This window comes from Sphaeramia orbicularis, chromosome 6 (genome assembly GCF_902148855.1).
Source record: "Sphaeramia orbicularis chromosome 6, fSphaOr1.1, whole genome shotgun sequence".
Lineage (NCBI taxonomy): Eukaryota > Metazoa > Chordata > Actinopteri > Kurtiformes > Apogonidae > Sphaeramia > Sphaeramia orbicularis.
In genome coordinates, this window is record NC_043962.1 from 20,556,868 (window position 1) to 20,575,054 (window position 18,187).

An 18,187-nucleotide genomic window follows, 5' to 3' on the forward strand; every position below is an offset into this window, starting at 1 on the left:
CATTAGGCGCTGGCATTTAGGCACACAATCACAAACGGTGCTTACCCACACACTATTAGACACACATGTAAGCAGAAAAGGAAACTGTGATAAAGCAGAGAGTGGAACAAAAACAGAGCTACTTTGCTTAGTTGTGTGTAGGAGTGTGGGTTTATGTGTGTATGTGAGACTGGCTGCTCAGTTCCCACCTGCAACAAGTGCCTTTAGCACTGTGTAAATGCACACAGGGGACTAAGCAGATGCACTGCACCTGGATTAGATGCAGAGATGCTCAGACTGAAAGTGGAATGCCATCAAATATAGATACAGTTAAGTCTACAGCAGAAATCCGAGTAGCAACTGTTGCATTTCCTGGACTTTCTAGGAAAAGAAAAATCCTGTCTATGTGGTAAACTCAACTGTGCAAACTTTCTTGTGAACAGCTACTCACACTATTGACCTGATCTCTCTAGATGAGTCATGAGAACTCAGGCACTGTGCTACTGCTGGCCAAAATTATGCAACGGTTCCAAATGCATAACTGTGTGTATGGGTGCTTTGTTTTGTAGGGAGGGAGTCACAGACTGAGAGAGACAGACAGCCTGAGAGAGAGAGACAGCCAAACAAGCAGAGGACAAAAGGTCTTAGAGGTCAGGGATGAACTAAGCCTTGCTACCGCTTAGTGTGCATGTGTGTTTACAGAATTACGTGTATGCCAGTGTGTGTAATTTAAAGTGCAGCTGATTCAGAGGTATAATCTGGATAGAATCAGGTCAAAACTGTGGACAGATGTCAGTAGACCTCTCTTTGTCCTGGGTTTGCACGCAGTGTCATATGCAGTGTAAAGTTTCTTCCAAAGTAACAGTGGATGACATGATTGAAATCCTTTACCGTCAGATATGTCATGATAATAGTGTAATGTATATCATGATAAAGTGATTGTTCTGTAAATTCAATTAAGAAATGGATTTCATGTATTTGATGCATTTATGCAATTATCTTCTTTTTTTGGAACTTCTATACAAACAAAAATTACTCAAATGTCATCTCATGTGATCTCAAGTAAAGTGTGTTAATGTTTTAAATCCAAGGACAAAATGGTAAAACATTTTTGCCTTTTTTTGTCCAGGTTTTTTTGTGACTCTCTTCTTTCGCTGCTGTCGGCAACTTGGAGAATAGCTCTGAAGTGTATTATCGCTTCCATCTGTCACTCACATCGCATGTTAAATTGTCTAAGTAGTGCTGTTTCCTACATTATAACACTTTGTAAAATAGCCAGAAGAATCTAGCTGTGATTTCCTGCATAAACCTCCCCTTAATATGTAATAAAGACACATCAAATACCCAGCTGTGTCACACTTTGACATGTCACTTGTCATGTGAATTTGAGAACAGGATTTTTTTTTTTTATCCCAAACTATTACTGGGTTCAGATGTTGAAGGTAGCTCAATATCAATTGTGAGGTTCCTTTTTTGACAAATTCAATCATATACAGCTCTGGAAAAATGAAGAGACCACTGCAGTTTCCTCTGAAATCAGCATGTCTGCATGTATGACAGCCATTCCATTCCTATGTCTGTTGAATTCCAACACAAGCACACCTTATTCTACTGAATAAACACCTGATCCATGTCTTATTTAAGAAGGAGAAGTATAAAAACCACTACTGTGGCCATCACTATGTTCTTACAATAGGCAAAAACAATGCTATTAGTACTGCAAAAGTAACTGGAATCCAAAAATAACAACTGAAAACAACTGGACTTCTGCTCTGACAATGTTCCCAAACTCTGAGGACTGGTTTTATCTATCAAGACAATGCTCCTGGCCTCAGCTAGGTCAATAAAGGTGTGGATGACGGACCACCAGATGAAGACCCTGTCATGGCCAGCCCAATCTCCAGACCTGAACCCACTTTGAAAACTTCTGGGAGAAGATGGATGGTCACAAGCCATGGAACATTGCTGAGCTTCTTGATTTTCTATGCCAGGAGCTGCATAAAGTTATCCAACAGCAACGGTGGAGAGCCAAGACACGTGAAAACTGTCATTGAAAATCAGGGTTATTCCACCAAATATTGATGTCTGAACTTTTCCCCATGTTACAACATTAGTATTGTGTTGTTTAGAAATGAATATGAACTGGTTTTCTTTGCATTATTTGAAGTCAGAAAACACTGCATTTTTTATTATTTTGGTCATGTGTCGTGTTCTGCAAATACATGCTCTAAATAGCAAAATTTTTATTTGGAAAATTTTACAAGAAATGTTGTCGGTAGTTTAGAGAATAAAACAAAACTGTTCATTTTACTCAAACACATATCTATAAACGGTAAAATCAGAGAAAGTGATAATTTTCCAGTGGCCTCTTATTTTTTTCCCAGAGCTGTACATATATTATTCAATACTCTTTAGGGTTAAAAAAAACAAAAGGTACTTCTCAACAGAAAGACTTTAGTCCTCTTTCAAATGCACTCCCCCCACTTTGAAAGTGACTTTTGCTGCAAGCAAATTCATTGCAGTCGTTGTGGGATTGATGGGCCTGGTGTGGTCGTGACTGCCAGATCATAAAACGCAGCATCAGATACGAGGAGATGGAGAGCAGTAATGTGTGGCCGTGGCCCTGGCCCTGCTCACAGCCAGACATCACAGTCTGAGAGAGAGACACACACCAGCCGTCTCTCCTCAAGAGATCAACGCTGTAGGATAACAGAGGCTTTGAGAACACAGCTCCTTGCAGAGGGCTTGATAGCTTCACTCATCATCCTCCTGTGCTTCTCCTCTTTCCTGTTGTGTATCTAGAAACTGTGTTCGTCAGCTAAACATATTTGTAGCTCATCTGCAACATCTTCAACTTAACAGCAGTGCATCTAAGTAAAATATTGCGTTAGAGCACATGTTTATCCCTTTTACTCACCCGCAGCTTGTTTCCAGCAGACTGTCTCCAACCTGAAGGGAGGCCATGCCAAAGTCTGCTATCCTGATGTTGTTCTTTTCATCTAGCAACAGGTTTTCTGGTTTCAGATCCCTGTGGCTGAAAGACAGTGACACAGGAACATTAAACGGTTAACAAAACATGAAAGAGCTCGTCGTGTTACTGCATTCAAACTTGATGAAGTGAGGTGTAATCCAAGGTCAGACACCTGTGGATCAAGCTTGGATCCACATCATTTCATGCAACGGCGCACGACACAGCAACGTAACCTGTTACTGAGCGCCTTCCTCCTCTGCTCGCTGCCTCTCCCTTTGATCTCTGTGTGTTTAAACAAGGGGCTCCCACCTCATCACTGGGCTGGATGAGGTGTGACAGCCTCCTGCTGTGTCCTTTTCTCCTTCTGTTTCCTTCTCTCTTTGCCCTGCATCCCTTCTTCTCATCTCCAGACAGCCACCAGCAAATAGGCTGAGCAAAGGGCGTCAAGGCGAGCCAGCCGCCGAGGTGGTGTTCATTAGCTGCCATTCATTACCACTAAACACAGCGAGGGGGATGAATATCCAGCGGACACCATCTCCCTCCTTAAAAGGCACCATTGGGAGGCATATCTTTCTCGTATCATGTATGCTGCCTGTTGCTGTGTCGGGGGTTAAAATCTCAATTGGATGAGTGACTGTTTAAAAGCGGAGTAGCATTAGCATTTCAGCGTACATTTAACATTGCTCTCTGGGTCGTGAGCAGTCTTACATCATGCGGTGCTGTTCTTGTGATGTCTAGCGAGGGCTGAGAGAAGCAACATAGACATTCAACACATGTATGTGCACACACCGATATCTTTTTATCCATCTTTCTATTTTACCTACATACTGTACGTGCACTGCATACCTCTACCCTGTTGATTTTGGTAATGAGGGAAAGTATAAGGGCTGTCAGGATGTTGTGAACTAGTCTTTAATCTTCTTTTAGACTAATGATATAAAGGGAAGGGGAACAATAGCTTGATGAGTCTGCCTTTGAAGAATGCCTCATCACAATGGACGTTTAACCTTAGATGACATCGGCTGTTGTACAGTCCGTTTCCTGTCCTAAGGGATTAGCTGTCAGCTGGTTTGTTATCACACTGGCAGCCTCTGTGATCCCTGCTATAATTGAAATAAAAACATAGACAGCATCTAAAACAGTTTTCCCAAGGCCAACTCCTTTATCATTTCGCACAACCAACATTTGGCAATGATGTTAGTAGCCTGAGAGTTAGTTATTTGACTAATGCTCACAGAGGAACAAACATTTACCATTTATTCAGCTCAGGGACACACAGCCATGATGGGATGAGGAGCAGAAGAGGGTATCTTCTACTTGTTACATTACAGCTGCAACCGATTAATCGATTAGGTGCTTGAAGCCAAGGGAAAAATTCCTGATTGGATTAATCGACTTGAATTGACTGAAGGGAGATATTCTATTGCAGTTTTCCTGAATTGAAGCTTCTTTGTGCATCACAATAAGTGTTCGCGTGAAACACAACAGTGGAACCAATGTTCAACAACAGAGAACTGAAGGAAACAAAGCTTTGATTCAGGAGAATTGTGGGTGAATGATTTTTTTGGATCACTTTGAGTCGATTAATTGGTTGCAGCTCTATGTTACATACTACATGCATTATATACAAGCAGTGGTGTAGTGGTCCCTGGAGAAGTGGGTATACTCTCAAATGTTTTTTTTTTTTTTTTTTAAATAGTCCTGAAAAATGCCATTTTAGAAACAGTGACCTGTAAGACTACTCCATTTAATTTACCCAAAAATCCATCAGTAGTATTTGCTCACTATTGTAAAATTAATATGACTTGATCAGGAGCAGTTTGTAGGTTTTACTGGTCACACAAGCAGCTGCATGAATGTGAAATGTATTCAACATGAGGCAAGCATAGGATAACGTTAGCCTTTCATAACGTTAGCCTACTCACACAGTTTAGCTATTGGTGAAAAAATCTCTTCTTCTCTAAATGTACAGTCATATGACCAGTAGTTTAAAACAGTAACTCATTTGGAAACCACCTTAAAACTGACCTCAGAATTATGTATTCCATGAAAGTAGGTTCTCTCGGTACTTGTCACTCACTTGAAAGATGTTTATTCTGCCTTTCTCCTTCACATTTCCAATAATCGTGCACCTTTCAAAGAGACGTGCAGTTACCTGTCAATCAACTGGTGTGGCACTGGCACCTGAGGTGTTCAATCAGGTTCCAGAGGTGGCCAGCGCTAGTTAGCAATATTTTCCTCAGTAGAATCTGCCCTACTCTGCCTCTGATTGGCTCATCAATCCTCATGCCTAAAGCTAACCAATCTAATCAGTGAAGGCAGTGAGTACTAGCCAATTATAGGCAGAGTAGGACGGGTCATGGCTTCACCATCCTAGGGGAAAAAATTTGCAATTTGGCTCAAATACAACTGAATGGCGCACATCAGGTGGATTTAGAAGTGGATATACACAATACTGATGGAAAAATAAGTAGGTATACTCCGTATACCGCTGTATACCCTGGACAACACCACTGGATACAAGCTTCCTCTGTTCAACTTGGCCAATGCTCAGTTTTCTTATGTAGCATGACTGACTAAATAATTATCAAAAAAAAAGTAGTAAGGCTTCCCTCAGCAACCACATTCTTTAGACAGCTACAAGTTGCACATCATTTCCGATTGGACTCTAAACATGACAGGAGGTCATCCCCTAAGTTTGTAGACACAGGAAACCAAAGACAGGGCCTAGAGGACATTAAATAATTGGAAGTGACATTAGTTACAGCCCTGATTGTGGACAGTGTTCAAACACTATTTACAAACGACAACACGGGGACAAATCTTCCTGATTCTAACGGACCCAATCAGAAGAACGCAGCCTCAATAGAATCATAAATATCAACGTGCGCTCAAACTGTCAGATGCAAAACAGCCCACTTACATCATTATCTTAAAGCCCCATAAACGTGACATAAACACAGTGTAATTGCATTTTAAACTCACAAAAGGACAGAAAACCTCAAGAGAAGGATGTACAAAAGAAAAAGGGGAACAGCACATTTATCTACTGTGGCATCAAGAGGACAAATTGCATCTGGATGGTTTATTGGTTGTCAGGTCCCTGGTATCCATAATAGGACATTAAACTGTCTCTCTGACACATTAGGTTGCACTTTGCTACTGTAATCTTGCCCACACAGCAGGCTTTGCAGCAGGGATATCTCTGTGTTACACTCATATGTCATGCAGGCTTGGATGCGGTTAAATGAATTCAGCAACTGCAATGAGCCTGAATGGAGTAATGCATATGTAGACTGCATGCCACAAGTCGTGGGGAAAACCTTTCTCCGGAGTATTCTAAAAGAGTGCATATACAGAGTGCATATACCTTTGCACACATGACTCCCATCAAAAGATTACATTAACTAATAAAAACTGCTAGTGTTATTTTAGTCCATAGAACATAGGATAGTTATAAAATGCACCCAAAAAACCCTACATTTTATAATTTTATTTATTTTTCTGTGGCACAGCCCTACCATTTATTATGCAAGTCCTCTGAGTTTCATTTGTTGTTATTTACAAGGCACATGTGTGTGTCTACATTCTGTCTGAGCAAGGTTTACACCCCAGAGGGGCTGTTAAACATGATTCCCACAATCTAACACCAAGCTCTTAATTGCCTGTGATCATTTGCATGTTCCGCGCCGATATGTTCTGTTTTACAGGAGGTCGTAACGGGTCTGTTCTCTTTGGGCTCACATCCTCATAATATTCCAGACCTGTTTATGGTTATGAACAGTTTCATGACTAAAATCTCCAACTCAAGGAAAATATACTTTCCCCTTGGTGACACATTTGACATAAACCATGTTTAATACGGTCTCTTGTTAAAACCATGTTACGACGCTACAATATGTGGCACTAATTACTTCAACCAGAGCTGGCTTTGAACACTTGAATCTAACACTAATGGCTTGAATGCATCTTTTTGGCATATTAGCATGCCTGGAAAAAAAGCACACCTATTGCATTTTTATGAAGTACTAAAGCTATCCTTGCACCATTATTGTTAGTTGTAGAGGGGTTTTCAACATCATGAAGTGAAATGCATCCCTTTAGCCCATGGCACACCTCTGTGTCATCCTCGTTACATCTTCCCTTTTTTCTCGCAAACTTTTTTTGGGCTTCTGTTGACCCAATTAGATACCAAGCACATTCACTAAAAAGGCTTCAGGCTACTATTCTATCGCGTTAGCAACAGAGGACAGCATTGTGACTGCCGAGTTGAACATGCCAACACAATTGTTCATTAGCCGATGGGGTTAATTGTGTATTAAAAGCAATGAGGGATGAGAATGATAAAGTTCTGTTTTTTTCTTTTTGCTGTCTAATGGAATTGGTCTGGGGTTTTTTTTGCACTTTTGCTTAGAGCAAGTCAGTGCTTTATAAGTTTGGACTGGCAACTATTTTCTTCTGAGGACTTATTTTCTTTTTTTCTTCTTCAAAGCGATTAGGTTAAAAATGTACCAAGACATATATTAAGCAGCACCAAGTGGGTCATCAGACCTGCAAAGAAAAATGCAACAAATTTGACTAAAACTAACTGGTTGCTCCCTGCTACACTTTAGAAAATAATAATTACAAACCTTTTAAACTTGATACATCGTACCCACTGGTCTGGATAAATGCATTAGGACAAAAAAAAAATCTTGCGTCCATGTTGTGTAGCCTACTGTACATGCAAATTGGTGTTTTTCTTGCTGCTATTTGGCCCATATAATGCTATATAAATGGTGATAATTAACTGTGAAGGTGAAATGATGCAACCTCCATTTCCTGCATATTACAGAGAACACAGTTCATAGAATAATGCAATGTTTTCTATTAATTTACCAACTTCAGATAGGGCTACAAGACTTTACCCAACAACATGTTTTCTAACTTGATCTAAAAAAAAAAAAAAGTGAAAGTTCCCTTTCATAGCTGCGGTACTTTTTTATTTTTATTTTTTTACACTAATGCCTTTCCTGTAATTTGCATTTAAACTGGATTAGTATTAAGATGAACACAAACTGCTAACTACACACACACATACACAAGATTTGCCTCTTCAGTGACTGGTTACAAGAGCATTACTTGTGCCATCTGGGGCATTCCTATCCTTTTCTCTGGTGTTTTAAGCAACACTAGAGAAGTAATACATTGTTGCATGTAATGCAATGAGTAAAACGCAGGATTATTATGATAGCTAGGTCTGCAGAAAACAAGCCGTTTGCTTTGTTGTGTCAAATCTGTGTGTGCATTCAGCTCTTAATCCAGAAGAGTTTGACTGGGGAAGATAGGATAAGCAGTGGACCTAAAAGGCAGACTAAACAGACAAGCTGTCAGAAACGCATTGGAGTGAAAGACTGGCATAGATAGTAAACAATACTAGAAATGTGAAATGTGAGACCATCGTGGTAAATCATTTAATTTGAATGCTTATTTTGCTCTGGTTTTCCTCACCTTCATTCATAACACATAGTTTAATCAATAAACAGGCTGTCATCTTTGTTTTTCTTCAACCTCTTGTTTTTTCTTCTATCATTAGTGCCACCTTTATTTTACTACCCATTTACTTCCTTTATGCATCCAGTCTTTCCACCTCTCCTCTAAGGATTTCCTCTTACACCCACAAGCCCATTCCCACCAAATCGGGGCCCATAAACCAACCTACAACACTCATTCTCTTTCCACAGGCTCCATTTTCCATACCCATTTTTCCCCACCCAATTTCCATTTCTCCATTTCATTTCCTCTCGACATCATTTCCTCCCTTCACCCGGTTACTCCCCAACACAGTATTGGCAAAGCAGAAGAGAACTATCAGAAAAAAAATAAAGCAGAGAAGAGAGAAATTTCCATTCTGTGGTGTTACCTGCCATCAACTGTAATGGTGATAGTCTAACAGTATGGACTTTTTAACAGGCAGGTAGACCGATGACTTTCATCTGGGGAAACTCTCCAATAAATGTCAACAAACACAGCAACAAATAGCCCGACAGACAAATGCTGATATTATAGAGCGATGGCCATATAGGGAATAGATTATGATAAAAATACAAACAGAGGTTGGTTTGTGACTCATGCACGTGTGAAAGAAAGGCGTAAATCTTCCAGTGGCACAAGGTGAAAGTATGAGTGACATATAGAAAACGAGAAACGTGGATATGAATCATGTGCAAGATGATGCTACCGCGTGGGTTTAATGTGACTTCTGGACCAGGTGTCTATCTGTGCACATGTAGGTGGCACTGATAATCTGCACATAAGTGTCATGGTAGGAGGATGTGTGACTGCGTACGTAAGCTGTTAGCTTTAAGGATAGGGATCATATCCATGGTGCACAAGCACCGTTGCCTTACTTATTAGGATTCTGGAAGTCACTTTATGTGACAGATTGTCTTTATCTGTTGCCCACTCACAGTCACTTTGTATTAAACATGGAGACAGATAGTTGTAAAATGGGTTACAAGGGAAAGACCAAAGTCATCACTAAACAAACAGGGGTGAGAAGAGGACATGGATTGACACCCTTTATCGATTATTGCACCACTGTGTCCATGAATGGCTGGAAAGGATGTCTGTGTACATGTACAAGCATACCTTTGCAGTGCATGCACATTGGAAGACAGAGTGGGTCATGAGAGTGGGTGGACAAAATGACAGCAGTTATGTAGGGGTGTGTTGGTGTCAGCTCTGCTATCAATGAGCCCAGAGTATCGTCCCACTGCAGCTTTAGGAAAACGATGAAATTCTCTACCTTTACCTTCATACTAAGTGCTTTGACACATGAGAATAAAAGAATAATGATTTTTTTTCCCCCTTAAAAATGTAGCATGCAATGATTTATGCCACAGTTTTCAAAACCTAATCTTCTCTTTCAATTGTACCAATAAATTCTTACACCTATCTGTATGTTTCATTTAGAGGCTGAGAAATATCCAAAGTCGTGTATATAATCCACCTCAATCAATTTGTTCTTCTCTAGAGGCTGCATGAAGTATGTAGCCAGTGAGTATGGAAATATTATTTCATGTTAAGACTGAACTTGTTCTATGAAAGCCGTAGCTGCAGATAAATGTGAAGGTGAGTTATCTGAAATTATGATCAATTCTGTACTTTCTTTTCCATTCTAGAGCACCAAACTCATTACAAAAGCAGGAGAGTTGTTCTATAGTTGACCTCACTGCATACCGAATGGAAATATCATAAAGATTGAAATATCATTTTGTGGTTTGATATCATCCCCAATGAAAAAGGTTGGCAGTAATTTTGTCTCTGAGTTACAGGTTTGGAACTCCTCTACTGTCAGATTTCAAATGGTAAAAAAAAAAAAAAAATCAGCATAAGTCAATACAAGGAAAAGAACAGGCTGTATAGTATACTAACATACAATGAAGATTTTTACTGCTTCATTCATCATAAGTTTTTTTTTTTTTTTTAGTCACAATTCCTCACCCGTGTCTGTTTTTATCTTACCGGCTCCTATCTTTTTCTCATCTCCTTTGTCAGCTATCCTCATGCGCTTCACTTTGTCTATTTGTCGGTTTCTACATAAAAAGAAGTTCAACAATCTGATTCAGGGTAAGGGCACACTGAGTCATACACAGCCATTTTCCCTTTCTGTTCTTTCATTCACAGCCTGACTTGCATCCATCTGGCTCAAGAGAGATATTTGGGGATAGGACGTGGGCGGAGGACGGAAGCATGAGGCAATGAGATGATGCAAAAATGGGTGGTGTACAGAAAAAGTGGGTTGAGAAGCATGTGTTTACGCCCCCCCCCCCCAACCCCCTCCTTCCCCATACACACATAGACGGTGAGTCACAGAGAAAAGGGAACACTTCTAATGGCCTGTGTAGGTCCCCTGCGCAGACAAGTAGAAATGGAAGAAATTATTGCAGAAACGCTTTTTTATTGAGGGGATGCTGGGATCTCATTAGTGGGAATGGAAGGGAGGTGAGAAGGGCTGCGTCTGTCTGTCTGTTTGCCCCTAATTGAGGTTGGGAGGATGGTGAGCGGGAGCAGCAACACTCCCAAATAATCCTCCTTGTGGTAAATTTACACGCCATCATTTTCTAAGAGCGTTAGTGGCGGATTTGAGGAGCTAAAATGGAGCGACGACGGCAAAGTAAAACACGTAGGGAAAGATAAATCTACTCGTGAATCTTACTATGAATGAGTCGTGATAATCTGTGTATGTGCATGCACTTAATGTCAGCCCCAGATGCTTTCTCCTAATTGGCCTAATCTGTTCTTCTCACAGTAAGTTATTTACACAGGCTGATTAAAGACGTCTAACTTTCATTCCCTTAGGTAGGATGGCTTTGTTTCATCTTCACTGGTACTGCTATTCATCTTTTTCTTCTCCGGCATTCAGGGCTGAACCATCAGCTACCTTTTAAATAGTCAAAACCATCAAATGAAGTCAGTAATATCACCCTGAGATAATCAATAAAATGTAAAGTAATTTGAACTGAACAATGTTGCATTTAATACTGTGCGTATTTCCCGTAATGGCCTCATTATTAAATCACAGAAGCCAAACTGTAATTGCTTCTTCTATGTTACATACTGTGCAAGAATACAAAGTATATCAAATCTAAATAAATAAACTCTACCTAAGCATTCCATGACAAATCAGTTTAATTCCTTTCTTGTAATTGCCTGTGCAACGTTACGTAAATCTGTTTCCCACCCATTTAGCTCCCAGCAGCAGGTTCTAAAGATACTATAACTGTTTTGCACAAGCTTGATTTATCCTTTATCTTCAGCTGGAAGCTATTCAGAAAAGTTTCAAAAGACTATGCTGAAGAAAAAAGAAAAAGGGTCTTTGTTCTAGTGGACATTTGCCACCACAATAGCTTCTGCCCCATATTTATAATGGAATTAAACATGCACGACATGGCGTACAAAGTGACATTATTTTGCCTAAAATGTGGCAGCTTTTAAGAAGTCTCTATCTCTGCTACTTTTGATTACTTTAGTTTCCAAATCATATCTCTCTGATGTACCATATTACGCATTTGTCCTCACTTCTTATGCATTTCCATTTCAATGTTACTCTGCACTCTCTTATTCAGCCCAGCACCTGCCTGACTGCTTATTCAGCCATCTACGTGGGTACTGGATGTCCTTGTATATTTTTCTTCCTCCTGATTACTGATAAGTCTAACACATTGTTCTGTTCCCATTTTGTCTTTCAGCTTTCAGCTGTCTCTACAAAGACACTGGAAACTTACTTGTGATTATGTTAAAAATAAATACAACCAACAACGTGTCTTGTTAGGCTGGCGTATGATGATAAAATGCAGAGTAAAGGCATCTATTCTCTCCAGAGAGTAATATTTACAACACACACAAAGACGCAAACACAAAACAATCACCCACAAACACAAATGAGTGCTCTTATTAGTCCCTACTGACATGTTTGATTTCTGAAGTATATGATTGCCTCCAGTCTATGAGCTGGTAAACAGTTGAATTACCCCCCGAAGCCAAAATACATCAACACAGTGTGTCAAATTAGAAGCAACACAGAGGCAAATTTAAAAGCATCCAAGTACTCAACACTCCATAGTACGTCTAGTGAAGAAGACATATGCAAACTCATAAAAGATGACATTTGCTAAATTCTAAACAGTGACACCTGAGCTGGATCTGATACTGAGGACTGTGGGCATCCTCTACTTTGAAAGATGTATCATGGATGATGCATTTGACTTGGAATTGTGGCTATGACTTACCTAAACAATGCTGTTCTATAATTTTGTTTATTTAACAGGAACAGTAAAAATGGATGAACATCCAAGTTAGAGGGATACAAAATGGAAACATGCCTAATTATAGCAGATGCTGCTTATTTATATTTATAGCTTATAGGCAGATAACAATACGAGGGCATCAAAAGTGACAACACAAAAATAATAGAAAACAACAGTGCATTATACGACTATAGTGTGGGCACGGTTAAAAGTGATCTTGTGATGAAAACATTCTATGAACCTATAAACCATTTTCACTGTATATGGTGTAAATTACACAGGTTTTCTGTTATTCAAGGAAATTCAAGTGTATTTCCACTTCTTTCATGTCATGTGAAGATGTGCCAGCCATCATCAAACAGAGAGAAGAAACTACACACTTTCCAAACAAGTAATATCAAGTTTTCCCAATTCTGTAATTTTTATATCACATCAGTGGTTTGAGAAGCAAACAGCACTCCAAAGCTATGAATAAACTAATTGAAATTTAGATTGTATATTCACTTCAGGAAAAACTCTGCAGCTTCTTAGAAGATACTTTTTTAGGATCTCATTATGTGTTCAGTGTTGTATGACAACCAAATTGACTTTGCTACACTCCTTGAGTATGATTACTTGGTAAATGTTTATTATACACATTCATGTGCTGTATTTTATCCACTAATAAAATCACATACAGTTGTCCCTCACTATAACACGGTTCACCTTTCTCAGCCTCGTTGTTTCGTGGATTTTTTTAGTGCAATTTTGCATGTTTTTTTTTTTTTTTACAGCTTATGAACGCGCATTGTGTTCTGCGTCCTGATTGGCTAAGAGAAAACCCGTGCATTGTGTTCTGCGTCCTGATTGGCTAAGGGACTGTAGACCACAGTCAATTAATCTCCTCCGTGCTGTGCTGCGTCATGCCGTACAGTACAGAATGCATTCGGCTTGCCAAATTTACATAAATGTTCGATCGCTAGCAGTGTGACTCTGAAGTGCTGTATGTTTGCAAGTTTTCTCCCCGACAAAACCCACAATGTCGACGAAACGTTCTGCACTGACAAAGGCACCTGTAGTCGCACCCAAAAGGCAGAGGAAGATGCTAACCATCACACAAAAATTGGACTTCTGGACATGCTGAAGGAAAGTAGAAGTTACGCGGCTTACAGCCTTAAAACATATATAATAGTTGTAAAAATAAAGCTGACTACTTCGCGGATTTCGCCTATTGCGGGTTATTTTTAGAACGTAACCCCCGCGATAAACGAGGGATCACTGTACATGAAAAGGATCAATGATAAATATGTGGAATTATTTAATTGAGAGGGTTATTACATTTACTCTGCACAGTGCCAATGGTTTGACTCAACCTTCACAACACTAACAGACACATGATATGACTTTTGTGAGCTTACCATATGGAATGACTGTGGCAGAAATCCAGTGCAGACATGATCTGTCTGAAGAATTTCCTGGCTTCTTTAGGTGTTAGCCTGCCTTTCTTCACCAAGTAGTCAAACAGCTCCCCACCAGACACGTGTTCTAGCACAAGGTACCTGAGAACGAGAGAGAAATTGTTGGAGTGATAAAAACTAAAGCAAAAAAGGGCAGCAGATCACATATCAAATGGCCCCATTACATCCATTATCCATTTTAAGCTGTCTTTGCAGTTATGAAAGTGAAGCATCCCAACAGTGCACAAAACCATATATGAAGAGTGCATTTGCAATGCCCTGTGACCTCCTGTGGGAGACGTTGGGGGAGGATATAGGTGCATCACAGTACAGAAGAATGGGAAATTTGTCTGAAAAGCTGCAAGGGATTTAGGAGCTTGTGAACTGAGCATAGATACTATAAGCTGCTGTCACCGCCTTTGTTTCAGCACTCGGTTAATCAACCAAAAGAGACAAAAGAAAAGAGGAAAAGCCAGCAAGATGAAAGATTTGAAATCCTCCAGAGTTCTTTGTTTTATATAGTACTTGTGTTTTCATCTTTGACTATACCAGTTACACATCACCTTTACTCTTTCCACTGTGCCTGTGAACAACAAAACACTGTCCTTCTGTGTGTTGCAGATCAAGCTAAACTCTGAAATTACATTGAACATTTACTGAATACTTCCATCCAGTAAAATCAGATTGTTATAATTACCACTGTAGTATTGTCACCTAGCTCTGAGTGTATCAGTCAGATGCATGCACACATACACACTGCTGCCTGCCATCATAGTTTTTATGGTCACTCGTCAGGTGGCCTTTGAGCCTGTGTGGCTGTGCTTTCAGTGGACGGGGGCAGTCTGTCATCTTGATTGTATGACCATGCTCCAGGGCTCTAGGGGGGACAGGGAGGAGATGAATCTCTGCTGACCCAGGCCCCGGCTGCATCTGTGGGCTGAGTGCCAGCGGTACGGTGCCCCTGCTCCTGCCGGGTCTGCTCATATATCCCAGAGTGACTCCCTCCGTCTTCACTAGGACAAATTGAAACTCAGGCAGGCAGTGACATACTCTCTTTCTTCTGTCTCTACCTGCAGTGGATATGTGTGTGTACATGCTGCTCTTCAGTTTTATTGATTACAGTATAATGTTGCAAACTGCTCTGAGGCACACAGCATCTGGTAACTAAAAAAAACCCTAATCCATCAAGTCAAAAGCTGGCTGACATTAATATTTGGCCACTGGATCATCTGGCATCAAAAATACTGACTAATAAACCTGGGAAACAGGTTACAGAGTTACTTTGTGCTCTCTTTCTCTGCTTTAAGTGTTTTCCAAAACACTAATTATTACATATTTACGTTTTCAGTGCTTATGAGATTTTTACGCTTCACTGTTTATGCTGTTGTATGAAACATTAATGCTTTTTCAACAGCCTTGGCTATTCTATCATACTAATAGCAGCCACACAAAATGTATAAGTGTTGTTTAACAAATTTATTTGGCATGTTAAAATTAATCATTATTGTTTTGTTACTTTTACAATAGTGCAGGAAAAATGTTAAATCAAACAGCATACAGTATGTACCAGCAATCTATCTGTGTGTACACTCTCCCACTGTGCAAAAATACATAGTTTGTTGTAGGATCTTTGTTAAAACACAATCAGTGTTAAAGCACTAAGAATGCTGTGCATCTGTCTTTTGTCTTATTGATTTCTAAGTAGACATCTTTGTTAGAATCTGATAATGACAGCAAAATTACACGACTAATATGAGTAGTAGAGTGCACTTGAATCACTGGTGATGCAAATATAAAGCTATTTATCTTCTGTGACGCTCCTAGTGACCAACTGTCAAAAGTGATGAAGCAACAGGCACAAAATATGATTTTAATAATCCAATTATAGGGTAAATCATAGCATTCTACTATTCTCAATCATCTTAAAGGATGACATGTACATTACTGCATGTCCAATCCCATTTGATCTGTAAGCTGAAGATGAAAACTAATTGAATTTACTTGACAAACAGTGGTTTGCAGATCTAGGAGGCAACTATAGACTGATGGGATTGTCACTCACCAACTGTTAAAGTCAGCTAATAGATTTATGTGTGTGCCTTCATGTGTATACGTGTGGGTGCGTGCTGCAAATACAGCTGCAGACTAATGCTGCCAGTCTCTATGGCTAATGTTTCTTAATGCAGTGCAGTAGTGTTGCCTCTGATAAGCATGTCATTGGTGTTTACATTAAGGAGACTTCCTCTTCTTATTAGTAGTCCCCTAGCATGCATAACCAAATTAAATGCGTCTTGCCAATACTAATGGTGCACCCTCTCCTCCAAGGCTATCATTGTTGCCCTCTTATCTTAATACACCAACCAAAAGTGCCCCTCAGGCAACAAAAACTCGGAATACTGTGTGTGTGTGTTTTACAAACAGAGCATTTGGTACGTGCTGTATATTTAGGATGGGATGTATTCTGAAATGATACTTACAAGTATTTTTTATTTTCATAGACGTCGTGTAGCTTTAAAACATGTGGGTGTTCTATGAGCTTCAGAATCGCTATTTCTCGCTCCACCTATATGGAAAAGGGACAAAGAAAGAGAGAGAAAAGAAAAAGTAGGGAGAGAAGAAAAATTTATTAACAGCATATATCAACAGGCTTAACTTTATGACAGGCAAGACAAGTTAAACAGTCCTCATTTTGAACAGAAACTATTCCTTCACTACTGCCAAAACTGAAGTACCGAGGAGACTGACTAAGTTCAGAACAGTCTGTGATGCGCTCTGACCAATCGGTTTTCGGAGGTTACCTGTGAAGGTTACTGTTTGAGAGACAAATCTAAGAGACAGCAATCTGCAGTAACACTTTAGACAACCAGCACAAGGGCATAAGAGAAATAAGTCAAAGAATAAATGGAGCTGACTGGCACTTTCTACTGGCAGAAAGGATAGAGATAAGCTTTGACCACACTGACTGTCATACAGGCCAGTAAGCACTGCTATCGCAGGTGGAAAATACGGTTTGCTTCCAAAAATGAAGTGAAACAGGTTGTGTTTGTCTTATCTTACAAAACTTGTGCCCCTCCCTCTCTCACAAAACAGGCCCTGGTGAATACTTTCCAATCACATTTCATAATCCAGTGGGTTGAGGAGGACATAAATCATCTTAGTAAGATAAGAAACGAGTAGTATAACCTGTCACATTCAGACTTCCAACATAGAACATTTCTGTCCACTATGAGCACCGCCTGTGGGTGAAATGGGGTCAAAATGTCCGCCCAAGTACAGTGTCTCCAAGTGAAGGCTTTTTATCTTTAGTCTTCCTGAACAGCATGTCTAGAACAAGGAGACACCAAGTCTACATAACTTCCTAAGTTGCTTTTTTTTTTTTTGCTTACGGAGCTACTGAGAGACGGGTACAGTTTTTGCAGTGAGACCTGAATATCACCAAAATTGAACAGATCTGTTTGGATTTGTGTCAGCATCTCCAGAGGTTGCAGTCAGCATGTACAGCTGCCACTGTAAATCAGCATGGAACCTACTTCGACAGAAGCCATCACTAATCTTCAGCCCCCTGCGCTTCTCTCAAGCTGTCCTTGCAGTTATCTGCTTACCCTTCTCTTCACCCACTCTCACCCCTTCCACCCCTATCCTCTATGTCTGCCTTTGACTGACAAGGATGGAGATGAGGAGACAGTGTGAGTTAAGGCTCCTCTGCCTCTTCTCAATCTCATCAAAGTCAATTTTGCAATGTCACTTCTCTTTGACAGCCTTCACAATGCTTTAATATCATACTCATGGGATTAACTTTATGGATATCCACATGGATTGCTGTAACACCACTGTTCTGCCAACTAACTATGTTTTTGTTAAACTCCCGCAAAGATGTTTGCTTGACCAAGCATAAAAAAACAGGTCCATCCCTCTTAATTACGCTCTCACATTTAGTTCAGAGCTGCTCTAGTGATTTCTGTCTGCGCAGGAAGCCTAGTTTGATAGACTTTTTTGATTATTTTCTCCAC

General features: G+C 40.0%; 1 protein-coding gene across 1 annotated transcript in view; it reads right to left on the reverse strand.

The window, feature by feature from the left end:
• brsk2a (BR serine/threonine kinase 2a) overlaps positions 1–18,187 on the reverse strand; it is a 202,212-nt gene that overhangs the window by 40,335 nt on the left and 143,690 nt on the right. Inside the window, 3 exon segments of the mRNA XM_030137601.1 lie at positions 2,897–3,013; positions 14,139–14,279; positions 16,655–16,740. Of these exon segments, the coding sequence (XP_029993461.1) occupies positions 2,897–3,013; positions 14,139–14,279; positions 16,655–16,740 (344 nt within the window).